The 27,823-nt window shown below is 39.7% G+C and overlaps 1 protein-coding gene across 9 annotated transcripts; it reads left to right on the forward strand.

Moving 5' to 3' along the window:
• The first annotated feature begins 11 nt into the window (after window positions 1-11).
• On the forward strand, window positions 12-27,823 carry LOC122398521 (PDZ and LIM domain protein 3). 9 transcript variants are annotated; one of them, XM_043398475.1, is made up of 10 exons: window positions 3,241-3,896; window positions 6,423-6,646; window positions 7,726-7,882; window positions 21,937-22,092; window positions 22,260-22,310; window positions 22,802-22,890; window positions 26,127-26,271; window positions 26,357-26,395; window positions 26,711-26,788; window positions 27,593-27,716. In XM_043398475.1, the coding sequence occupies exons 1-9, from the start codon at window positions 3,783-3,785 to the stop codon at window positions 26,771-26,773; spliced, it is 1,038 nt and encodes a 345-aa protein (XP_043254410.1). In that variant the 5' UTR covers window positions 3,241-3,782; the 3' UTR covers window positions 26,774-26,788; window positions 27,593-27,716. The 9 variants fall into 9 exon arrangements, with proteins under 9 accessions (XP_043254429.1, XP_043254475.1, XP_043254466.1 ...); XM_043398494.1 differs by lacking the exons at window positions 3,241-3,896; window positions 26,711-26,788 and adding an exon at window positions 12-210 and having other exon boundaries at window positions 27,593-27,822; XM_043398540.1 differs by lacking the exons at window positions 3,241-3,896; window positions 26,711-26,788 and adding an exon at window positions 12-210 and having other exon boundaries at window positions 6,423-6,493; window positions 27,593-27,821.

Below are 27,823 nucleotides of genomic sequence, written 5' to 3' on the forward strand. Positions count from 1 at the left end.
CATTAATCACGGTACAGTCGAACTAATTAGATCGTAGCCGCCACAAGGGGAGAGAAGATCTCTCGCGGGGCTCTCGCGGACGTCACTCCGGCGAAAGCACCGTAAGCCCGCGGAGGGGAAAAAGGATAACCGAGGAACCGAGTACGTGTGATTTCCGCGAAGATAAAGATGGCCCTTAAGTTCTCCATAAGCAGTTATTACGAGACCTATGTGAGTACGCGGAAGACAGAACGCATAAAATTAAAATTCCCTCTGTGATACACGGTTGACGTTGGACCATGTCTCATCCCTAACTCTCCGCTCGAGGATTACAGTTTTGCGTGATCCACGGTCGCACCTTTCCCTCGTTGTCCCGACAAAGACGTCCACCGTATGATGGGGCCGTGAATTTTCGAGCAAGCTCATTCGTTGGTTCGTTCCTCCGTGGCCGTTGAAGCGTTACTTGCCTCCAAGATAAAACCATCCTCCTGCAAGATGAAAACTATCGTTAGATCGCAATTGTTTGCTCCGGAGTATCGTACCGCGGATGGTAAATATTAATAACTATCGTACGCCTCTCAGAGCGTCTCGCTGTGCTCGTGTCAACGCACTGTCGGCGTCTTCTGAAACGTATCCGTAGATATTGTGTAGCAAAGAATAGGATAGTAGGGGCTGCGAGGTGAACACTGGTAACGCTGACGCGGGCTTATTTCGATCGAAACAAATATAGTTGTTCAAATTGCTCGTTAAAATACTATTTATAGATTGTTCGTATAAATAGCGTCGAAGAAGTTTCGAATAAATACAAAGGTGAACGAATCGTCTGTTATAATCGGTAACGATCGATCGGTTGCGTGCCAGATACTCTGTTGCAAGGAGCACAAAATGATAGCCAATGTCGGTAGATTAAGGGGTACCGGTGTTTACTTTCTATCTTATTGCTTTTGCTAGACTAGACGAATGTGTATTGTTCTATTTGTTCTATTGTTTATATTCGATGCTCCTGTTTGCGATCATACTTTTGTTAAACACATAGAGCAAATATTTTGTGAAGAATATATTGCGAATATATTATACGGAGTTGCTCCTTGCTACGCACGCTATGTTGTTTTAAACGATTCAGTTTAACGTACATGTTTGACGCGTCGAAAATCACGAACGTATAATTATGTCGTTGCATTAAATATGGAACTGAGTAGGTTTACATTGGGTTAACTGTTATTCGAGTACAAAGTCGCGAAGGGGTTGCTGGTACCAAGCGCTTATAGTCACCTTTTTGCAAATCAAATTTACCCTCTGAATGATCATTGATACTCCCCAGTATTGAATAAGCGTTTTACGTTACATTTATTATTAATAATCAGGGTTTAATAATGGCGAATAATAATAAGGTGCATTGATTCACAAAAGGGTGAATATCCCAGTGACAAAAACTTATGGTAATTTAACACTGGAACTACCGACAATTATAGTGCGTTTATTTGTACCAAAGAAATTGAAACGATAGATACGCCGAAGAAAAATTTTAATGAGGGATTCTAGAGGCGAAAATAAGACGAAAATCAAGAATAACAATTTGTCGATGGAGGCTTCGTTAAAAAGTTATTAACGTTTAAAGTTCCGCCCAAACTGAATTTTTTTCTCGAAAATGCGCAGGATTTCGGGGATATGTCTATTCACCAAAAATGATTGTAATTGACCCCCGCAACCGAAAATAATTTTTTTAGAACAATTTGAAAAATTTTTTTTTCGCCGACTCGATTTTTCTTAAAAATTCGTTTTTCATTATTAATAAATTTGGTTGGCGCTGTATTGAAAAGTTGTTTAATACTTTTTTGTAGGTATACACGAGCTCTACTTCCCTACTAAATTTCAATGAGATACGTTCACTATTGTAGGAGTTATGGCCGTTTGAAAATTGGACCAGTTTCAGGGGGTTTATTTCACATTACGGTGTCAAGAAACAACTTTTTCAATATTGTTAGAATTTCTACATATTCTCCACTAAAATACGCGTTGTTTGCATTTTCAAAAATTAAAATCCTCCGATCCGTTCAGGAGTTATGCCATTTTTAATATTCGCATGAAATTTCAGGGAAGCATTTCTGTGGCCTCAAATTAAATCTTCGGTAAGGAATTTTTTTCTCGAAAGTGCGTAAGATTTCAAGGGTATGTCTATTCACCAAAAATGCTTCTAACTCACCCCTGCAACTGAATATAATTTTTTTAGTATGTTTTGAAGTTTTTTATTTCGACCAAAAATTTCACTATCTTCTCGAATTTTTTTCTAGAAAGTGGGTAGGATTTCAAGGGTATGTCTACTCACCAAAAATGCTTGAAATTGACCCCTGTAATTGAATATAATTTTTTTAGGAAGGTTTGGAATTTTTTATTTCGGCCAAAAATTTCAGTACATACTCGAATTTTTTTCTCGAAAGTGCGTAAGATTTTGAAGGTATATCTATTCACCAAAAATGCTTGTAATTAACCCCTGTAACTGAATATAATTTTTTTAGTATGTTTTGAAATTTTTTATTTCGGCCAAAAATTTCACTACCTACTCGAATTTTTTTCTCGAAACTGGATAGGATTTCAAGGGTATGTCTATTCACCAAAAATACTTGTAATCGACCCCCGCAACTAAAAATAATTTTTTCAGAATGATTTGAAATTTTTTAATTTCATCGAAAAATTCAGGCACATATCCCTGTCGATTTTTTTTAAAAATTCGTTTCTGATTTTTCAAATCGTTCTTGAAAAATTATTTTCGGTTGCGGGGGTTAATTACAATAATTTTTGATGACTAGACATATCTCCAAAATCCTTCCCACTTTCTAGAAAAAAATTGGAGGTGTGAAATTTTTCGACGGGAAAAAAAAAATCTCAAATTGTTTTGGAAAAATTATTTTCGGTTGCGGGGGTCAATTACAATAATTTTTGATGAACAGACATACCCCCGAAATCCTGCGCATGTTCGAGAAAAAAATTCAGTACTGGCGGAACTTTAAACGTCAATAACTTTTTAACAAAGCCTCCATCAACAAATTGGTATTCTTGATTTTCGTCTTATTTTCGCCTCTAGAATCCTGCATTAAAATTTTCCCCAGGGTTGTCCCTGTATATTCTCTTATAGAAAATTACCAAAAATTTTCAAAAATTCATTCAAGCAAATTTTTTACAAGTTTTATTAGAAATTACGAATGGGTCATGACTGGTTTGGTAGTTCCAGTGTTGAGCAAAGTGTCGCGGTTCGCTGACCCCCTCCCAGTTCACGGTCCATCGATATTGGGTTTCTCGCGAGAGAATCGCTGGCCCCCCTTGTAGTCAGCGAAGTCAGGGAGGCCGCAAATGCCAGAGAAACGAGTGCAGGTCGGGCCAGAACAATACACACACGGTATGCCAATTCGAAATGGGGCCAGAATAGCAGAAGCGGCGGGCCGGCTAGTTGGGTAACCGAGCTTGCAAGAAGCAAAGCCTGTCAAAATCGAGTGGCGGTGCAGCCCAGTAGTTCACGTTTGCCAGTAAAGAGCGTAAGCCGCGGCTCAAACGATATCGTGTCGTACTCGACGCCCACCGTGCGATCCCTATCGACGATCGCGGTTCGTCGCCCATCGCTCTCAACTTCCCCTTGATCGCTCCACGCAGGGTCTTTTCGCGGCTGCTCTCTATCTCGCGTTACGTCTCGCGTCGTTAGGTTCACGCGACACACCCGACTACCGGTCCACGGGGTTGCGAACTCGTCGGTGTTCACGTTACAGTTCTCTAAACACGCGATTACGTTGTTGTGACAGACGGAGTAGAGCATGACGAGGAAACAAACGGTGATCGTGAAGCTTAAGAGATCCAGCGCCGGCAGACCCTGGGGGATACGTATCGCCGGAGGCGCTGATTTGGGCACGCCGATCGTCGTCACCCGCGTGAGTCTTAATTACTATTACAGAGTTCCGCCATCGACCTTATCAATTATCATGCCCGACGTGCACGGGTCTAACGTGCCTGTCCGATACGTTGCAGTAATGTACTACTAGATTCGCGCGCGTGTTCCCGAGCGTGCAGTTATTATTGGACGCGTAACGGCAAAGCATCCACAACGGAACACCAGGGGATTCGAGATTATTTTCTAACCGCGGACAACCTCGTTCCGATACCATAACATTTATCGCTTTAAACCCAACGTCGGTGTTTTTCGCGCGCTAAAATCTCACGCTTTCGAACGGTTTCCACGGAACGTTCGTCGACAGGTTTGTTTCGAGCCCACGTCGGTATACGATACAATCATGTTTTAAACAACTGAGAAACAGAAACTATGATCGCTTTGGAAAGTTGACGAGAAGGTTCACCCTCCTCGCGGTCGCGAATTTGGGTCACGCGCGCGAGAGGCGATTAAAAATATTAAAATAGATGCGTTCAATATCGAACAAGTTTTAATTAACTCATTTAATCGAAAATTTATCGTATACCGAATTAGACTTGAAATCTGAGACAGAGATGGCCAAAAGTTCGTTACATCGGTAAATGATAAATAAAGTAATGTGTTGTAATTAATACTGAATTTTGCCCATCTCGAGTCCAAGATTCTTACAGATCATTTGTAATCGAGACGCAAAGTTTCGCGACGCAACGAAATTTTGGCTGACGGTACAATAACATTTGAAAATGATTCTCGGTATTTAATATAGCGCTCGCACGTCCACCTGTCACGTGTGGCTCGATCTTGTCTGCATTATTTCTGGCACGATCGTCGAAGGCAGAAGGGACAGGCCATAAACAAGCCCGAACGCGGTCCAAACACATATTTTTCATCGTAAAAGTGTAATTGTACGTTGCTGCATGGTATCGGACCTTCCCTTTTTTTTTTCCCCCAAAGTTAAAGTGCTCGCATGCGCTCATTTTCATGCATTAAATATTTAAGGGGTGAAACCACTGTAAAATCCCTTTGCAATTTGTTTTTTTTTTGGATGGATGGATGGAAAAGTAAGAGGATAATAATTTAATAATATTCAAGAATGTTATTAACCATGATTTTAAATGTTTAAAAAAAAAATATTTATTCAAAGATAGTGCAAAACGACGTGTTTTGAATTCGAGGCGCTCTGTGGCACGCAGAGTATCTGAAAAAAAAAACAAAAGATTTTCTCTTAATCTACACAAGTATAGCTAGAGATCTAGGGGATCTTCGACAAGTTAATTTTAACTTTATTTATTGACAAACGATTGCCCCATTTTTTTGTACGAAATTGAACTTGAACTCTACTTCAAATGCTCGCCAATCGCACAAAAATTAATATTTCTATACTCATGTAGATTAAGAGACAATATTTTGTTTTTTTTCTCAGATACAAATATGCGTACAGATGGCTTCACCATCGTAATTTTGCACTATTCTTGAATAAATATTCTTTTCTTAATACTTAACAACATAGGTAATAACATTCTTGAATATTATTATCCTCTTATTTTTACATTGGTCTAAAAAAAAAAAAGATCGCAAAGAAACGCTTCATTTCAGGTTTCTACAGTGGTCTTACCCCTTAAAAAACAAAAAAAACACTTTAAGCATGTAGATTCCCCTTTCTGACTGCTATGTACCTGTGTTTGTAATTTTTTTGATACATTGTATTAATGGACTATTTTTTTCCGTGTTGAACATTTTCATTATCTACTAGGCGCCACTCTAATCACTCGATACTAATGTTGGATGACCAATAGGCCAAACATCGATACGCAATTGTCTGTTAGTCACGAGACTCGTTGGTCACTAGGTCTAAGGGTCCTCCTCCCTTACTATTGCTAACAATAAGACATATTTATCCTCAGAGTTGCAGAAGAAGTCTGCGGGTGTTAGCCCTTTGCACTCCAAATTATATTTCAATTTTGTTACCAGCAGCTCCCAACGCTTTCAAGCGTTTTATTTGAAATTTACGTTAACTGTAAAATAAAGCAATTTAAACAAATTCAAGTGTATGATATCTCTTGAAACTTGTTTCGCAAAAAAAAAAAAATTGATTTCTCTTCTTCCATTAGGTATTTCTCTGTTTGAGCAAACTGCGCAAACCTTATGCTTTCTTTTGGAATGCACGAAAATTAAATTGAATTTTATTGGTTTGAACTTGGAAAAGGAGCACCTGACATAAGAACTGATATCGAGTCACGCTCTACACAGGAGTGCAAAGGGTTAACGCCTTGTCGAAGAGTAAAATTCCAATTGGAAATTCCGTTATCCTTCATAGTTGAGTTCAACGTAAATGAATAGACTCTTATAATACAAAAGGAGCATTGACCACCCGGGATTCCAACGCTAATGTTGATAGTTAAGCGAGAGGATCCCTTAGGCTCAATTTGATCGAGTCGTTGAACAGTCGAAGCGTTCGTTCGATGATAAGTCGAAAGACAAAGCGTACGCGGGAACGTTAACGATGGAAATTCGATTTTTGTGTTCGCAGTCGGAGAACGAGGCGCTCCAGAGGGGTGACGTGATCAAGAAAATCGACGATTACGACGCGCGAGACGTGAGGCACGTAGACGCCCAGAATCTCCTCCAAACCTCTGAGTCCATAAGGCTTGTAATCGAAAGGTCTGACCAGTCGAGTGCGTCTCGTATCAACATTACCACGTCACCTCCGATTATCAAGCCGATCATTGGCAACAGGGCTGCGGTCGCTAGTCTGTCAGAAAGCAATTTCACCTTCTATTACTATTGAGCTCAGTTTGCAACGCTATAGCTCGCGCTACCGCCGCTACGTAACACGACTATTAACGTTTCACATTAAACCCCCTGTCTCTTCCACTTCTTTTTTTCTTGCATTTCTCGCGCATTTAATCGCAGCGCCTGACAGCTCGCCGGAAACACCTTGATCTCGACAACCACTTTCGCCTGCTGGATCAACCCTTTGCCTGCAACGAGAAATTATATTAGAAAAATTGCAACCATACTATCAAAGAACAAAGCTATTATCTGTGGCGTCGCCTCCCATGCTCGCCACCAGAGGGGTCGCGCTCTCACAAGCGCTCGACCGACCCCTCGGTTGCTACATTCCTCGAACGACTTCCCAATATCCCAGTAGTCTAAGGCAGGGCCTGCTAGAAAGCCTTACTGACGAGTCCCACTGGCAGGCCCGGACGAAACGCGCCCCCTCCTTTCCTTTTCTGTCCTCCTACGATTCTCTCGAGTTCCTACCCCGTAGCGAAGCAGCGCCACAATCATATAAGTAGACTGCTGATGTTTATGCATTTATGGGAAATTTTAATCCTCAAATACTACAGAACGCATTTAATATGCAAAAATATAAGAAATATTTAAAGTAAGATACGAATTATTATATTTAGGGGTTGAGACAGCCCTCTGCGAAGCTTCCGTTTCATTAATTCTATTAATAAAAATGTGAATTTGCATAAAGATCCGCAGTCTATAATCATAAGTAACGTCTTCAGTCATTGGATGTAGGATGATATTTATTGTAACGCATCGAAGGGTTGATAGACCGTTTCTTGCTTGTAGAGAAGAGTAGAGACTGCTGGGTCCAATTTGTGACCATCTGAAAAAAGAAATTTCAAGACACTTAGCTTCGACAGACATCTGATTATAATACACAGAGTTTCGTGAAACTTTGCACGTAGACAGGACATTAAAAAATATTACACCTTCGCTGTTTTGATGAAGTGGTTGTCGAGCACGCGACAAGACTCTCGCAAGAGCAATCTAATTTTCCATCGACATGTTAGTAAGACGTTCTCGTTCCGCTCTAGACCGAAAAAGAAAATCGTGCCAACGGAGTTGCCGAAGAGTCCTGTGCCACCCCCGTGCTTCGAAGAGTACAGTCGACCCTCGACCCCGCAGGAACAATTCACCCTGCCCCACGACCATCTGGACGAGGTTCGCGAAGAAAGGGTCCATTTGTCGCAGGTATACCAGGAATACAGAAATTTTTAAACAACGTCTGAAACAAAATAAGACGAAAGTCAAGAATATCAAGTTATTAACAATTAAATACAAAAATTCACATCGTCCTGGAAAAATTATTTTTGGTTGTAGGGGTCAATTACAATCATTTTTGGTGAATACATATACCCCCGAAATCCTACGAACTTTCGAGAAAAAAATTCAAGAAGGTGGACAAATTTTTCGGCGAAATTGAAACGTTTCAAATTGTTCTGGAAAAATTATTTTCAGTTGCGGGGGTCGATTACAATCATTTTTGGTGAATACACATACCCTCGAAATACTATTCACTTTCGAGAAAAAAAATTGGATACGTGCTGAAATTTTTCGGAGACAAATAATTTTTCAAATCGTTCTAAAAAAATTATTTTTGATTGCGGGGGGCAATTACGATCATTTTTTATCATTACACATACCGCCGAAATCCTACCCACTTTCGAGAAAAAAATTCGAGAATGTGTGAAATTTTTCGACAAAGTTCAAAAATTTCAAATCGTTTTGGAAAAATTATTTTTGGTTGGGGGGGTCAATTGCAATCATTTTTGGTCATTAGACGCACACTTGAAATCCTACCCACTTTCGAGAAAAAAATTCAGTACGAGCGGAACTGTAAACGTTAATAACTTTTTAACGTAGCCTCCATTAACAAATTAGTATTCTTGATTTTCGTCTTATTTTGGCCTCCAGAATCTCCCGTTAAAATTTCCTCCCAGGGTAATTGTTTGATACGACAAATGCTTGGGGTTATGTATGATTTTATCGCTCGTCTCGCATAAAAATTGTCGGTTCTTATCGTTTTTAAAATACTTGCGTATTACTTAGTTTAATATAACGGACGAAGACGTCGAAACTCGGAATCGTTTCGAAAATACGCGCAGCCCCGCCGATGGGATTTCAGACAGCATCAATCGTCCGTTGTACTCTATTACAGATTCGATTCTCGGAAACGAAAGGAGAATTCGCTTCCTGAAATTGAATTTGTAAACGCGGCCTAGTTACTTCGAACTTCCTGGGGAGTTCGTTGATCCGTAAATATAACATCTCGTGTTACCAAACGACGGAGGAAATCACGCGAAGTGTATAGGGTGAGGCGCTCAGTACGAGCCAGCTGGATAACTCATTTATTCCGACGATAAACAAAAATGTTTCAATGGATCTCAAACAGGACATTTACACTTCCACATTAGTCTACGACTCCCCTGAATACAATCAATATTTCTTTGCATCGTTTTTCTTTACTATCAAAAGCAAATAAGCTATTCAACTTGTCTGTCTTGGGAACCCTATCCTCTATATTTTACAAGTTCTTAAAAGTACTTATTTCAAACAGGACATTTACACCTCCACATTAGTCTACGACTCTCCTGAATACAAGCAATATTTCTTTGCATCGTTTTTCTTTACTATCGAAAGTGAAGTTTGTCCAAGACCTTGTCCAAGAGTCAAGTTCCATTGCAATTTCCGTTATTCTTCATAGTCGAGTTCGACGTAGGTTCAACGTAAATGAATAAACTCTCATAATGCAAAAGGAGCATTACTTGACCAGCCGGATTCCAACAGAAAGGCAAAATTCGAATGCCCCGAATAGTCTAAGGGGAATCGACAACTTCTAACGAAATTGTGCGGGCGAAAGCCAAAACCACTCGCTAAGTATAGAGCAGGACTGCTATTTCGACCGATACGACACGGTTCGCTCGCCGTTAATTCTGGCCTATCTGTGGGGGCCAGCGATTGTTTGTTCTATCAATTTCCCGTAACTCGGTCAACGAAAGACGATACGTCCCTGCACGCCGCGGGTCCGTATATCAAAAATCGCGGGAACGATTCCTAAACATCTCGAAACAATTACACCGTCGTGCAGCCGGAGTCACCCGGAGATCAAAGGAGATCCCGATTACATATCTTTCGGAGGCAGCCATGTTTGTTCGGAGCATAACGCAACGATACCACAGTTTCCACTAAAACTATCAACGCAAAACCCCGCGATTCGGTGCAACAACGAATTATTAATTTTCAAAGAGCAAAGGCTGTTTGGCAAGTCGAACGCCGGTCTCGAAATTACCCGGCCACTTTGAAACTCGATAACTCACGGTCGAGTATCCGTCGAATATAATATCCGCTGTTAGCGGGTAATCCCACGAATTCGCGCTCACTTTCGACAGGAATCGACGCAACGTAGTTGAAATCGCTGTGGAATCGCGTACCCCGAATAATTTCCGACCCTCTCTTACGTAAGTCCCGCTTAGCTACGAGCTGTAACGCACCGGTCGTTAAATCACGAGTTTATCTCTTTGTCAGAACGACGGGACTATTTGTTCATTCAACTCTGGCTTTCGTGCCGGCTGTTAAATCCATCCGTTTTCACGGTTGTCGCTTGAACAGATTACCCTGTCCCTCTATCCGGACGAGTCTGTTTTTTATGATCGTTTAACGTTCTCGAACGACTCCTGGAAATGACACTCTTCGTCAGAGTATAATTACATTAGCGATCGAGTTTCCAGAAGATTGTGAACAATATTGTTTCACTTTTTATAAGCGAATAACGAGGACGACGGTTATTATAATTTCTCGTAGATCGATGCTCGGGTGACCCTTTCCGTTCGAAGTTAAATATAAAATAATTGTTTCTGCAGATTCGCCGACATATTTCTCATAAAATTATTGTCTTTAACACGTTCACTGCCAGATCAAAACCGTATAATATTCTGCGCAAGCAGACCATTGTAAGCTACATAACCTAAAATTTGTCTCGGTACTTATTTTCGTTCAAATTTATTTCCCTCGACGTCTTGACTTGAGAATTAATTTTTCTAGTATCATAATATGGCTGACGTGGCAGTCAAAGTATTAAAGCGACGATGCAGGTAACAAAGTGATATTCGGAATGTTCCATTATCGCACGAACGACGATCGCCGGGGAAACGTATGGCCAATCGTTTACATTTCTGACGCTTGTGTCTTGCAATTGGGGGGGAAAGTACAATAATCGAAGGTGATTCTAGTGAATGGCGCAGTTCCGCGGAAAGCCCGAAGACGCTTTTATTCGCGGGACGTACGAAGTGTGAATATGTATTTTTGTTGGCCCGCCGCGATGCCGGAAAGTCCGCGTAGCGGCGGTTGCCCACGCTATAAATATCGCTTTTGCATCGAAACCACTGCTACGATCCAATACCGCGCGATTCAGGACGATCTTGGTACACCGATTCGGATCCTGGTTCACGTCGTCGGGGCATACGTGCTCTTCCTCGTCGTCCATTCGTTCATGTTGAACCAAAGCCTGCTAACAGACGAGCAAGCGTTAATCGACACCGTGGTTTTAACGTTGTTACTTTTTCAGAGTTAAAACGATGAGGTATATTAACACTTCCACTGCCACGACCCCTATATATGGGGGACAGGATTTACCATTATTATACTAGAATTTGAATTGAATTTGTGACTTTTAATAAAGTTACGAAAATAAGTGAACCATTTTAGGTTATGTAGCTTACAATGGTATGAAATCAAAATTTTAATCCTGCGGAATATTGTACAGTTTTCATCTGGCAGTGAACGTGTTAATGGCAGAACAGTTTATAAAAGAACAAATTACATGTAATAATACTCCTATAGTCGTTACAGGAGACGAGAAAACATTTCGCTTCCTAACATACTTGAAATAAAAGAATATTTGAAAATACCTATAGAAACGCTTGTACGTGTAAATATATAGGGAACAAACATTTTACAGAATTAACAGATACGACAATAATAGTTACGACAATACGTTTCCAAATAATAGTACAGGGAAGACGTGAGTACTTGCGTCAAACGATCGACGAACGATGCACGCCATCCGGGAAGCGCTTTAAAATAGTTTCGATCGAGATCGATCATCGGGAACGGTGGTCTACCGTAGATTTATAGGAGACTTGGCAATCAAGATACTGTTACGCTCGCTCGAACGACTGTCGTTAATTTCGCCGTGGAAAGGGATGGTTGCTGCCAAGGGAAACACTTTCCACGTCGCTACGAATCGACGATACTCGTTCAGGGTCGCATGGGTCCATTAATCACGATGATACGGAAACACTGGCCCGACAATGTTACGGTTTGAACGTGACCTTGCGAACGTTAGGATCGCGTTTACCGACGACAGAACGATCCACTCCGCGAACAATGTTTAAAACAGTGATTTCAATAGCGGCCACGCCGAAACTCGAGTGCATTTGGTCCAATTCCAAACGCGACGCGGTCGGTCAAAAAATACCAGTTAAACCGTTACCCACTTAGCTCATTAATTTTTGCTTTTTGCTGTTTGAAACGAAACATTTAGTTAGATACCAGGACTGTTACTTATTTTTTTACAATAAGTTCTCGATACACCTATCTCTGATATACAGGGTGTCCCAGAATCGGTGGTACAAACCAAGAATGGGGTTATTCTATATGAAAAAAACAAATCAAAATCGAAGAATAAAATTTGTTCGTTCGAGGCTTTCTTGTCGAAAAAATTGATTTTGAATATTCACCGAGTATGTGTACATTTTACTTTTATTGTGTTCTCTGCACTTCTGTACACTCGTGTTGACAAAACCTCCCGAGCATGTATCGCAATTTTATTCGTTGTCTTATTGTCAGTGTGTTATTATCTTTGGTTTTGACTGATCGTGGTCTTCAGATTTGTTACTTATCGATTTTTATCTACGGTGCCGTGTTAAAAGAAAAGTGTAAGAAGAATATTTTAACCCTTCCTCGATTAAAAGTGAGAATCATTTGAGAATACATTAGAATGTATGTCCATACAAAATATAATTCAGAAAGTACAGTCGCGTATACAGCACGATCAGCAATTTCCAACATATATTGTATCAATTAAGTTAGTCTTACTGTTGGCGCAGTGGAAGCGTGCTGGGCCCATAACCTTGTTGGCGCACTGAGTAAAAACAAGCACACCAGGATTAAAAGAGACAATATATTTAGTATAAACACATAGTAGGAACAATATGTTCGTAATAATCAACATTAATAAGATCAAAGTATTATCGTTATAACACACGCGGCGCACACAGCGACCAAGCTTGAGTCGACAAGGGCGCCGCCCAGCGGTGGGACTCAATAACACGCGTTTCTTTTGTTCGCTTCACGCGCGCGAATTATAACTAGTCTACACTTATTTTCATTCGAATCCTATAAATATTCATACTTGATTTTCTCGACATCGAAACCTCGCGCGAACAAATTTTATTTTTTATGTACAATCACCTCCTTAACGCTTGTAATACCGATGCTGGGACACCCTGTATTAAGTTGGTCGACGGGACGAATGGAAGCAACGTAATTATTGGGAGGTGGTTGCTAATGACACGTTCGTTTCCCCGTCGATCGATTAATTTCTTTAATGCCTTACACGTTCACTGCCAGATCAAAACCGTATAATATTCCGCGCAAGTAAAATTTTGATTTTAGACCATTGTAAGCTACATAATCTAAAATTTGTTTCGGTACTTATTTTCGTAACCTTGTTAACATTCATAAATTCTATTCAAATTTATTTCCCTCGAGGTCTTAACTTGAGAATTAATTTTTCTGGTATCGTAATGGTAAATCAAAGTGTTGAGCGGAGTCGCGATCGCGTGAACATCGAAAAAAGCGATTGCGCAACGAGACAGTCGGATGTATCGTTCCGACGCAGCAGCCAAGAATCGTAAGAGCGTAAAAAGATTTGGAGACACGCGTACGAGGGCGAAGCGATCGTATAGACGATCGAGAGGGCAAAAACGTAGCTGAGCGATCGCGATACGTCTCCGGTAATACGGGAGAGGTGAAGAAAGAGCGCGAGACGGAGTCGCGGCGGAAAAGGCCAGAGTTAGTGCCGCCCGCGCAACGAGCCAGTGCGTTACCGAATATTCGTAGGTGAGGGATCCACGGAGAAAAAAAAAGTGACAGCCGTTGGGACGGGACAAACAAACGAGTAAAAGAGGCGAAGGGAGCAATTTGCCCGCGTGTCATTTCCAGGAAGACGGTTTACCCACGGTCTTCGACCAGGAAACGATGCCGGCTTACACCACCGTTTACCGCACCACCTACGAGCACCAGCCCAAAGAGGAGGAGGCTGCCGTGTATTGGGTACGAAAAACCGTGGAAAACGTTATCAAAATACGTCTCGTCTTCCATCGATTGTCCGAGCCTCCGGGCGCTCTCGGCCGTTCGCGGTACATTGTCGATGATTTCGAGACCTTACAGGGGCGCGGGAAGCTTACAAAAACGATAATTGAAAGTAACAACCGAGTGCTTGGCAAAGGATGACCACCATGAAAATACGATACTCTTGCAAGGTAGTGAAGCAACGATGCTTACCACTGTGTTTGTATGAACATTTTCTTGGTGTTCATCCGAGCACTGTGTTAGAGTTCACGCTTAGAAAACGGGAGAACAATTTTTCTACGCGTTCCAGTGATTGTAAAAGTGATCCAAGTAAATGGATTTTTATAGTTTTCATATTTATAAAATTTATAGGATTTAATGTTTCACGATAGTTGACTGCTTGAATAAACGCCAGAAATAAATTATTGCACTCTTATCGATTCTATTGCTCGACTCTGTATTTTACTTGGATCGCTTTCGTGAACAGTGCATACGTACAAGTATACGTCTAATGATAAAAAATGATTGTTATTGACCCCCGCAACCGAAAATAATTTTTCCAGAACGATTTGAAATTTTTGAATTTTGTCGAAAAATTTCATACCTTCTCGAATTTTTTTCTCGAAATCGGGTAGGAATTCAAGTGTACATCTAATGACCAAAAATGATTGCAATTGCCCCCCGCAATCGAAAATAATTTTTCCAGAACGATTTGAAATTATTGAATTTTGTCGAAAAATGTCATACGTTCTTGAATTTTTTTCTCGAAACTGGGTAGGATTTCAAGTGTATGTCTAATGACCAAAAATGATTGCAATTGACCCCCGCAACCGAAAATAATTTTTCCAAAACGATTTGAAATTTTTGAATTTTGTCGGAAAATTTCATACCTTCTTGAATTTTTTTCTCGAAACTGGGTAGGATTTCAAGTGTACGCCTAATGACCAAAAATGATTGCAATTGACCCCCGCAACCGAAAATAATTTTTCCAGAATGATTTGAAATTTTTGAATTTTGTCGAAAAATTTCATACCTTCTCGAATTTTTTTCTCGAAACCGGTTAGGATTTCAAGTGTACGTCTAATGACCAAAAATGATTGTAATTGACCCCTGGAACCGAAAATAATTTTTCCAAGACGATTTGAAATTTTTTTTTTCGTCGAAAAATTTAGGAATTTAGGAATTTTTCTCTCGAAAATGCGCAGGATTTCAAGGTTATGTCTATTCACCAAAAATGATTGTAATCGAGCCCCGCAACGAAAAATAATTTTTTCAGAACGATTTGAAATTTTTCAATTTAAATTTTTAATAACTTTTTAACGAAGCCTCGATCAACAAATTGATAATCTTGATTTTCGTCTTATTTTGATCTCTGGAATCTCCTATGAAAATTTTTCTCAGGGATGTCCGAACATCCTGCATACTATAAACCTCGTTAAATTCGAATACAACATAAAATTAGATTTTAACGTGATTTGCACTATAACGGTTGCCATCGGAGACACTTTAAGCGTTAACGAAATAGCTAACGGATGGGTCTACTTAGTTCACGCCTCGTTCTTCGTCCACTCTTCTAAAATCAATTAATTTATGGTCGAGAAGGATGATCGTTTCTGGGGAAGTCTTGACATCTCGTTAAGGTCGCCGGGGATAGCTTTTCGACAAATAAATCTTATTCAAGACCGGCAGACAGGCCGTCGTAAAATCATTCTCGTTCTCTCGTCTCCGATTACGTTCGATCTCCACCAAAATTCGTTTCCCCGTCCGTGAATTATTTTTAACCGGCGACGACAATTTCGCGCGACTCGGATCTAACGTGTCGCGATCAAAAATAGCTAAATCTACAAAATTCTACACAGCCTTAACGAGCCATTAGCAATAAAATTACACGCAACATTCTTAATTTCGTTATGTCTAGGGAGTAGAGCGCATTCTTCGTTTACATTTCATCGTTATATGTATATACAAAGACGCTCTAAAATAAAATGTATCTCGACAAATAGGGGGACCATAAACGTTTAACGAAGGTCACGGAATACCCCTCATGGCTGAAGGCACATGCAACGTTTCTTGTTCCGAAGGTGGCCATACACGCACGGTCAACGACGATTAACAACAATAAACGACACGGCACGGGTGTACGAAAATTTTGTAGATTTCAACGGTGATCCGCGTTCTGCCTAAAAATAGCTGCGAACGTCGGGGATAATCGCGCGAACGGCGACGCGGAGGGTAACGTAACGCAAGACGATCTAGATCTCGAATAATGCAGCGAGCCAACCTTGACATCGTCCACGAATGTGGGGCTAGGTCCCAAAAGTTGCAACAGTGACATTAAAAAAAGGAGAGAGAATCCTCGCGAGTGCAGCAGACCAGCGATGGACATTCGCGGGAATGTTAGACATGCGCACTAGATTCCTTTTTGCGCATGCGTTAGCTTTATGCCATAGATGTACCTTTGGCGGAAAAAAAGATACATGTTTTGTACAAAATTGAACTTTCTACTTCAAATGCTCGCCAGTCACGCAAAAATCAACTTATCGAAGATCCCCCTACGTATTTCTCTAGCTATATTCGTGTAGATTAAGAGGAAATTTTTTGTTTTTCTCTCTTTCCCTGTAACTTCCTCAAATTTTGTTTCTTACTGGGATCCAACGGTACCCTAAATTCTAGTTAAGTGTATACGGTGATCATGCGCTCCGGTGCGCATGACCAATATTCCCACGAATGTCCATCGCTGTGGGGACGAGGGGACCCACGCGACCAACCCCAATAAGCGAACTTAAACCAGAAACGATACCGAATCGAAAGGGGAATTACACCGGCGGGCAGGAACGTACTAATAACACACACGATGCAATAAAACGCACGTAACCGCGCTGCCCGTGGGCCGTTCATTGGTATCTTATTCTATTTTCGTGAACGGGATCTGGGTTACTAAAACAGAAGAGGGACGACACAACGACACACCCACACGCGCGTCGTGTCAGCGGGCATCGCGAAAGCATCGTTTCGCCCAAAAATTCTTTCGTCACCTCCCCCGTTAAAAAGGAATCGTTCGCGGATCGAACGACACCCAGAACCGGTATTTCGAGCCCGTTCGAAATATCGGGAACGTGGAAAAAATTCCGCCCGTGGTTCCAAAAGGGTCAAGGTAGACCCGAGGAACGGAGACGGTTACCGCGTACCGTTCTGACCCGTCTATATCGCGACACGTAAACGCTCTTTATTGTCACGTCGCGCGTTGCCAAAAAAGCGTCTAGAATATTTCCTTACGATCAGAGTTCAAGTTTCGGTGTAACCGGGCGGACGAGCCAAGCGGATAAACGCTTTTCGAAACAGCCGTTTCGTCGCGGCTGAATTTAGACCGGGGACGTTTCACAAAAATGACGATTGGTACAGACGGGCTTCCTTGTAACGTTGTTTCGTCGATATAATTGTTCTGAAGCATGTACAAATGGAATTTAACGACGTAGAACGAAAGTCGACTCTTGATTATTAACATCAATGAGATATTAACCCACTCGCTGCCAAGGACGAGTATACTCGTCTTTACGCGTTGCCAAGACGAGTATACTCGTCCTACTTTCAATATCTTGTAACGTACAGGCTTTTGAGTAAGCAAACTTTTTGTACTCGCAAACATAAATATACAAATTGTAAAAAACTTGAAAAAAAATACTAGAAATGAAATTTATTACAAACATTATACTTCAATTATTATTTGAAGATAATGATCTTTTACAGATTTAAATTAAGCAGAAATCAACTTCATCGTGTATTTATAACGAAATTTTATAGCAACGTAATCGACAGTAATATCGAGTCTCCTTGCAAGTGTTGGGTTTGAGGAATAGCATGTCAAGTGCATGTAAATGATTATGTATGATAATGTATGTGCTTTTACCAAGAAATAACAGAACTTTGGTAAACAATACCACTACAAATATTAATGGCAATGGGAATAGCTTCATATAATATAGGCTTCGCAGCGAATGTGTTAAACCATTTTTACAATACACGGTGGTCGACGAAACAAACTTGACAAACAATACTTCTAGCAATTAGTTTAAAGTTCTAATCCAATGAGAAATCTATAAAAATTAACATAAGAGTTTGTGGATACATAAGAGTTCGTCCTAATGAAAAGTCAGGTGTCTTCTGAACAGTCTACGCGTAGCATAACATTCTAATTAATAAAAGACGTTGTTACAAGAAACGATATATCGAATAACACACAATCGATTATCGTCTTCGATACCTGACGATTCGAACATCGATCATTGCGAGTTTCATTACTTGATCGATTAATCGATTTAATCGGTTGATAAACGCTCGACTGCTGGAGTCGATCAACATCTTCGACCAGGTTCTCGATCGTATAGAAAGTCGATCGGGAATTGACAATCATTTTCCGCTACGAAGACAGATTTCGTGGCACACGGGTTACACGTTATTTTTGCCTGGGCTAGGGGCCTTCATCTATTTCGAGAGAGTCACTGTTGCTCACCCTATGAAAACGATGTTCCTGACCCATTTGTAATGGAATCCTCGTAATCGCGGTTTTCATCCGATCACGTGAAATCGTACGACGCGTCGATCTGTATTTACAGCCCCGTCGAAATAAAATCAATGGCGGACCGGACTCGGATCCGATCCTTCTATTCTTGCGATCGCGTCTTATAAATACGACGCGTAACTCTATCCCGCGTACGCGCGTCTTTCTTCAGCCCGCTCCACTTGACATTCTCATTTCCCTCGTGTTTCGGCAATGACGATAGCCGATCGAAGCGCATTCGTTTTGTGGGTAAACATAAGTCCACCCCGTTCTCACCATCGCCGTCGATGAAATCAACCTGCAAAAAATACAGTTGCACGGTTAGATTTTTATTCGCTCGTTGAAAAATATTTCTATCGTGTAATTTAGGCTAATAAGTCACACCCGTTCTCGCCATATCGCCGTCGATGAAATCAACCTGCAAAAAATACAATTGCACGGTTAGATTTTTATTCGCTCGTTGAAAAATATTTCTATCGTATAATTTAGGCTAGATCGTCTTTTATTCGATATTTAAAATTCTAATCAAAATAAAAAAATTTTAATAATTTATAATACAGGGTGTTCGGTCAACTCTGGGAAAAATTTTAATTAAAAATAATTTTTCCAAAACAATTTGAGATTTCTTTTTTCCGTCGAAAAATTTCACACCTTCTCCAATTTTTTTCTAGAAAGTGGGAAGGATTTCGGAGATATGTCTATTCACCAAAAATGATTGCAATTGACGCTCGCAACCGAAAATAATTTTTCCAGAACGATTTGGAATTTTTGAATTTTGTCGAAAAATGGCATACCTTCTCGAATTTTTTTCTCGAAACTGGGTAGGATTTCAAGTGTATGTTTGATGATAAAAAATGATTGCAATTGACCCCCGCAACCGAAAATAATTTTTCCAGAACGATTTGAAATTTTTGAATTTTGTCAAAAAATTGCATACCTTCTCGAATTTTTTTCTCGAAACTGGGTAGGATTTCAAGTGTATGTCTAATGACCAAAAATAATTGTAATTAACCCCCACAATCGAAAATAATTTTTCCAGAACGATTCGAAATTTTTGAATTTTGTCAAAAAATTTCAAACTTTCTCGAATTTTTTTCTCGAAAACGCGTAGGATTTCGGGGTACGCCTTATTCATCAAAAATGCTTGTAATTGACCCCTGTAACTAAATATAATTTTTTCAGTATGATTTGAAAGTGTTGAATTTTGTCGAAAAATTTCACACCTTCTCCAATTTTTTTCTCGAAAATGCGCAAGATTTCACGAATATGTCTATTCACGAAAAATTATTGCAATTGACCCCCGCAACCGAAAATAATTTTTCCAGAACGATTTGAAATTTTTGAATTTTGACGAAAAATTTCAAACCTTCTCGAATTTTTTTCTCGAAACTGGGTAGAATTTCAAGTGTATGTCTAATGACTAAAAATGAATGTAATTGACTTCCACAACCGAAAATAATTTTTCCAAAACGATTTGAAATTTTTAAATTTAATTGTTAATAACTTTTTTTAATAGCCTCCATCGACAAATTGTTATTCTTTATTTTCGTCTTATTTTGGCCCCTAGAATCCCCCATTAAAATATTTCCCAGTTCAAAAATAAAAAATATTTCTATCATATAATTCGAACTAATTCGTCTTTTATTCGATATTTAAAATTTTCATCGAAATAAAAAAGTTTACCCCTCTTTGCTGTCAGGATAAGACGTATTTGTAATATAATAATGATTGTTATTGTACAGAAAAAAAGAAAAACAAGGTGTTGCAAGTTGACAACACTCGGGTTTGCCAAAACAGAACAAAGCGATGATTCTCTGTTATAATAATATCGTAACACCGCGCAGAAAACAAACAACCGATGACATAATGGACGCGGACATTTGGCGGACGGTTTTATTCGTAACATCGATGTTTTATGCAATTTTGCTCATTGTGCTCGGGTCTCGCGAGCCAAAACCGCGAAATTCTAGCCGTTTTACAACTTTCGTTCGGGACCAGCGGTCATCGAGCGATATACATGCGTGTACCCTATACAGCGAGCTCGCTTCCGGTTGTAATAGTTCTGCCAAAATTATCGCCACCGTTCCACGCTGTTTTGACTCGGATATTATTCATTACGCGAAACGTTCAAACGGAAATAGAACTTAAAAGTACGTTGCATCTTTTGTTCGAACTATTCGTATACAGCGTACAGCTGTTTACTGGTCGAACAGTAAATTCACAGCTGATGAGAGAAGCTGTGTATTCGTACAGCGAGAATATGGAATTTAAAAAAAGCTACAGCTTATAAATAATCATCACAAGAATCGCACGATACATCGTTCCACTTTCCGGGCTGATATTTCGACAAGTGGACATGTTTTGTTTCTGATAAAAAACGACGTGCAATTTTTATATAAATCAACAATAATTTGTTCTCTTAATATAGCTATATGTGCTTCAAGATTGTTAGAGTGAAGTACCTGCTGTATCACGTTCGTTAAATTGAATCGACTCGAGATCGTTTGCTGCAAGGAGTGCTTGACCGGAACTGCCGTGTTCCATCACGTCACTCACTTAACCTTACTTTTATAACCTTATTTACTATCCTTGCGTAGAGCTTGAATTATTGTTCGTTAGAGAGTACAGTGATCAACATGCAACGTTACATATTTGTTTCTACATTTTAGTATAATTATAAACGTGGTAATTGCAGACTATTTTATTTCCATGCGTTTATCGCATGCGCACGAATACTCTGCGCAGGTACGCTCGACCGTTACTTTGATCCCTCCGATCGTTTCCGACGCAAACCGCTCAACGGAAAGTGGCGTCGATATCTTCGAAATTATCATCGATTTATTTTTGGTCTGGGTTCATGGATGCGAGCCGCGCTCCATTATCGCAACAGTGTCGAGAATTAATGAGGTATCATCGATCACGATGGCCTCTATTAAAGTTTATTTTAGATTTCGTTGGTCGGTAATTGACGTCGTTCTGGCAGAGCATTCCACGCCTACCGATCTGATTAAGAACCCATCGGTTCGGGCATATTCGCAGTTCGTTAGCTATTCTAATCACGCTATCCACACTTTTCTCTTTACACGAAGCAGCACGGAATAAAGTAACTCGTATATCATGTTTCCCGATCGATCCTAACCCAAAACCTAACCTTTTTATCCGTATCGTCGTATTTACATAATTCGAGAAGAACGTTACTTAATTTCCCTCGATTACGATATCTTCGTTCGAAGACGGGCAACATTCTTATCTGGATAAAAATTTTCGAACGACGAACGAAATTATAATCAACCGTTCGTTTGATATAAGTAAATAAAGATTAACAAACTTTTAGCCGTACCGCACGACCCCTCTGGTCTTGCCAGGAGCAAAGGTCAAGAAGGATGCACCACTCGGAGAGTGCTACCTGCGTCATCATCCGAATCCGATGATCAGAGCGGCACCTCATCATTACGAACCGGCTCATCCCGAAGTTGCTATGAAGCAAAAGGTGCGTATTCAACGAACCTTGACACTTCTGAACGAGGAGAAAAACGGGAACGTGTTTTACGAGCGAAAAAGCGAAGAGTGTTTTTTATCGCGAGAACGTCGTCGAACGTGATCACCGCCCCCTAATGTTTAACTTGTGAATATGTGTTTCATAAAACGTCCGACTAGGTGGCGGAATCGGTACTCCAACGCGTCTTGGGACCGAATGAAGTTCCAAAGGTTTGGACCAACTTTATTCTCGAATCGCTTCCGCTTCCACAAACGATGCTTTCGCTTTCAACGAAACCACACGATGCATTCGCATTAAAAAAATACATTTGAGAATTCTAACTATATAAAATACCTTCGAAATATATTGCGAGTGCCAACGATAATATAGCATGCTATCGATATTTTGTCATTTGATTAACCTATCAGAAACTGGGCGATCTGTCTTTAATAGAACGCGCATATGTAGATTTCTATTCGTAGATTCGCCGAGGAGATTACATCGTTTGAAAGTATATCGAGTACTTTAAACGTGTCTAACAGTAAATTTATGACTTACTACAGGGAATTTGAAACACATTTAGAATACAAAATGTAAAGACTAATGCTATTACGTACGTACAAAGAGGCAAACGAGGGCAACTGTACCGTTGTCGTTGTGATTAATGTGAAACTAATTTCTAGCCAGTCTCGTCATCGTTTCGTTTCGTTTGATTCCGCAGGTAGTCCACAAACAATTCAACTCGCCGATCGGCCTCTACTCCGAACAAAATATCGCTGATACTATTAAATGCCAGGCGTCGGCTATACCGTAAGTATCGAACAAGTATTCCATTGGAAATATAAATGAAACGTCTAATTCGTCGTGTAGCTTGCAGTAGAGTAATCAAGTTAGTATCATTAATACGAATTGGCTTTTTGCTGAATGCTGCCACTTATCAAACGTATTAACTCTAAAAAGCGATTGTAATCTTTGCACCAATTAACCAACGGAATTTGTACATTGTAATTCGATTTTCCTGATACAGGGTGTTCGGCTACCCATGGGAAAAATTTTAACGGGGAATTTTAGAGGCCAAAATAAGACGAAAATCAAGAATATTTGTTAAAAAGTTATTAACGTTTAAAGTTCCGTTCGTACTGAATTTTTTTCTCGAAAATGCACAAGATTTCGAGGATATGTCTATTCACCAAAAATTATTACAATTGACCCCCGGAACCGAAAATAATTTTTTCAGAACGATTTGAAATTTTTGAATTTTGTCGAAATATTTCAAACCTTCTCGAATTTTTTTCTCGGAACTAGGTAGGATTTCAAGTGTATGTCTAATGACCAAAAATGATTGCAATTGACTCCCCCAACCGAAAATAATTTTTCCAAAACGATTTGAAATTTTTGAATTTTGTGGAAAAATTTCAAACTTTCTCGAATTTTTTTCTTGAAACCGGGTAGGATTTCAAGTGTACGTCTAATGACCAAAAATGATTGTAATTGACCCCCGCAGGCGAAAATAATTTTTTCGGAACGATTCGAAATTTTTGAATTTTGTCGAAAAATTTCAAACCTTCTCGAATTTTTTTCTCGAAACCGGGTAGGATTTCAAGTGTACGTCTAATGACCCAAAATGATTGTAATTGACCCCCGCAGGCGAAAATAATTTTTTCGGAACGATTCGAAATTTTTGAATTTTGTCGAAAAATTTCAAACCTTCTCGAATTTTTTTCTCGAAACCGGGAAGGATTTCAAGTGTATGTGTAATGACCAACAATTATTGCAATTGACCCCCCCAACCGAAAATAATTTTTCCAAAACGATTTGAAATTTTTGAATTTTGTGGAAAAATTTCAAATATTCTCGAATTTTTTTCTCGAAACCGGGAAGGATTTCAAGTGTATGTCTAATGACTGAAAATGATTGTAATGGACCCCCGCAACCGAAAATAAATTTTCCAAAACGATTTGAAAGTTTGTAATTTTGTCGAAAAATGGCATACATTCTCGAATTTTTTTCTCAAAACTGGGTAGGATCTCAAGTGTATGTGTAATGACCAAAAATGATTGCAATCGACCCCCGCAGCCGAAAATAATTTTTCCAAAACGATTTGACATTTTTGAATTTTGTCGAAAAATCAACAAATTGGTATTCTTGATTTTCGTCTTATTTTGGCCTTCAGAAACTCCCATTAAAATTTTTCCCAAGGTTGATCGAATACCCTTATATCGAAGTCACGTTTCGAATTGTCCAATTTTAATTGATATCTATTGATCGTCGATCTTAATACATCGAACTTTAATATTTATTGTTAATCTTGAAGATATCGAGTTTTCTATGCACAGATAACGGTGAAACATTCAAACGTCCTACACAGCACAGAACGTTACTAGAAATTCTTTCTTTTCGTTAACAGTGTTGCAATTACATTTGCAACGTTACAACAATACATGACAGCATTTAATTCATTTTCATTCCCTGAATGTTGTAAGAAACATTCCTACGTCTTATTGCAGATTTCTGAAATTTCTGTCTCTAAATCTGTTCAATTACCAATCTGATCCTAATCTAAAAATATTTCTGCAATGTTCCATGCTGTGTGGGAGAATCAGTCGCATGAGACGCTTACTAATAATCAACTCGTAGGCAGACAAAATTATTAAACTCGAAAACGAACGTATTCTACCGACGAGTAGAGATCTTCTACATCGATGATCTATCGATTTGTTGAGACTGCCGGAAACGTTATAGCGACGAAATATGGACGAAGAACAGAAAATGCAACTCGGTTCTTACGTAGCCGTGTATCTAGCGAATGGATTACACTCACGTGCGGTTTGTTTATTTTCCAGCATTTTCATAGACTTTTCCTTCGTGAAACAGAAACAGGAAATACAGGAGCAAGCGAGAATCTTGAAGGAGCAGGCCAAAGCCGCCTCCTCGAAGAACGTGTGGCCGCAATTTAATAAGCCAAATTAATTATCTATAGTTCGAGACGTTTTTCGATGCTTCTAGCGCGGCAGTTTCTTCGCTGTTCCAATACTCTACGATAACGCCGTCAACAATTACCGACTCGACTTTTATCGTCTCGTTACAATATTAGTTTTTAGATCGTGCATTAAAATCGTGACGTAACTGTTGGTCGTTTATTGTAGCTGTCACGAAACAGTATCGACAAAACCGGCAGTAAAGTTAGAGAAACAAACCACGCGAAAGTTTGCGAAATAACAATCCTTATATTCTTGCATGCTGTAGAGTAGACAATAATCAACAATTAATCGTATGATATATACGTGAAAATAAGTAGTCTTACTAATTGTCGATGCTTACGTAATAAGAGCAATATCTCGAGAATTACAGACCGTGGTTTAAAGGATTAACAACATTCGTTGTTTCTAACAAAAATACTACAAAAAAAACATTTGCCATAATCCGTCCTGTCTACAACTGTTCTTTAGTATAGTAAACACAGACACGAATTAAGGGGCAGGCTGGGGGAGTAGGGGCTACGCCTTCAACCCCCATCTTTTAAGTGACCTAATTTTTTTAAAATAATAAACTAAATATTTAGAAATACTGGACGTGTTCTTTTGCAGAGGTCGAAATCTAATTTTTAGGAAAGATTTTTGTATCGATAGAGGCAAACGATTATAACTACTCAAGACCATCCCTCCCCCTCATAAGTCGCGTCAAACGAAACGCAACTTCCGTAGTCGTCGACCGTAGGATAGTTGCTATCGTTTCACGCTAGGTGTCGTATGCACCGAGCGCGTAATAATTAATCCACGCCTGTGGACAGGACTGACTGAAATAATTGAAAGAGACAGGAGACGAGACACGGAACGTAATCCTCGAAGGAAAGCGTCGTGCATCTAGCTAGAACGTGTTTGTAATTAGATTAACGAATAAGAGCTCGGAAGCGGACCGAAAAGTCGCTCTCGAACAAGCAATTGGCGATACATAACCCCCTGGCTGCTGTTAACCGAAAACGACGATATCGCAAAGCAAATCAATTAAAAGTAGCCCGTGTGTACACATGCGATACGACGACACAGCCCGAAGAAACCGGTGAAGTACGACCCGAGTAAGAGCGAGGCTTACAAAGCTCTGCAAGAGGAATCACTTGGCGACACGGTCCAGGAGATGAGACAGCCGGCGCGTACCGGTGTTTTCTCGCCGCAGAAAGTCAACCAAAACAGGGTACACGTCGTATTTTCATTACAATCGCTAGCTCTCGAAAGTAAAAAAAAAAAATGCTCGAACATTTCGTCGTCGTTGATTTCAGGTAAACTACGCTCGACCGAAGAGTCCCGCTGGACCATTCGTAAGTATAAATTAATGAAACTCGAACTTCGTATCAGAGTGAAACAGAAAAAAGGAGTTTGTGCAACTTGTCTATCATCGTATCTCGAACTTCGTAGTCGTACTCCGCATGTGATTGCATGAACTTGCACGCGTCGAATGCGATTTTCTTTGAACATCGTAATGCAACGAACATTCACACGTCCTTGATAGATCGTTCGGTCATACTTCTTTTCATGTTTTTAATTGTTCGTCCTGCTGTTGAAACTCAGACGTTCATTTCTTCCCACTGTAAAAACGATGCGACAAATTAATAGTTGATATTTATTTGATCAAGGGTGGAAATTACAGACGTCCCTTCCCCCTCCCTTTCATAAAGGATCGCGTCAACGACTATTAAAACTTACTCCGACTTGTACGTGTAATTTGTGTATCACCGCCTGCATGCATCTGCTTGTACGCGTGAGACATGGCGCTATTGCAGAACGTTGACTATTCTGATTGAATGGTTCCCTGAAAAAACAAAATGGCGGATGTTATATATGTTCGAACTTCGCTTTCTCTTCAGCGACATTATTATACAGTGTGTACAGCTACCATCGGGAAAAATTTTAATGGGTGATTCTAGGGGCCAAAATAAGACGAAAATCAAGAATACCAATTTGTTGATCGAGGCTTCGTTAAAAAGTTATTAAGGTTTAAAGTTCACACTGTCGCGCTATGGTGCGCGCGCAGCTGTTCGCAGATTGCCGTTCCACAGGCGTAACTTGAAACGTCAATAACTTTTTAACGAAGCCTCCATCAACAAATTGGTATTCTTGATTTTCGTCTTATTTTGGCTTCTAGAATCCCCCATTAAAATATTTCCCAGTTCAAAAATAAAAAATATTTCTATCATATAATTCGGACTAGATCCCCTATTAAAATTTCTCAGTGTATATTCCTTAAAATGAAAAATGGCGTATGTTACGCTGGTATCCTGTAAAATCTATGAAACGCGACGCAAGCCATTTTTCCAGAGAACTGTTCAATAAATTATCCACATACGAGTATAGGCTTTCATCGAACAAATCTCTCGGATCGAAGCTAAACTTAAAAAAAAGCAATTTACTGAAATACTCGTAATGGATACCGCAATGCATGTCGAGCATTTTTTAAAGCTTCTCGATATCATGACGGTTCCGAATTATGCGAAGGAAAATTCGCCGTTTCTTTTTAGATAAACGACGACGACGGTGAGAAGATCCACCAAAGTAACAGCTTCAAGAGGATTATGTACAGTGTGCTGGGACAAACTGATTACTGAATTTAATTTCTGAACTGATGCTATAAATATATCTTATTTATAATATATAAATATATGTATATTTTATTTATTGTATGATGCAATAAACGGTAACGAAAAATTGCCAAATAATAAGCAACGATTAAATGAAATAAAAAAATTAAA

Source organism: Colletes gigas, unplaced genomic scaffold (assembly GCF_013123115.1).
Source record: "Colletes gigas isolate AHSC1104 unplaced genomic scaffold, ASM1312311v1 Colletes_gigas_Sc00002, whole genome shotgun sequence".
Classification (NCBI taxonomy): domain Eukaryota; kingdom Metazoa; phylum Arthropoda; class Insecta; order Hymenoptera; family Colletidae; genus Colletes; species Colletes gigas.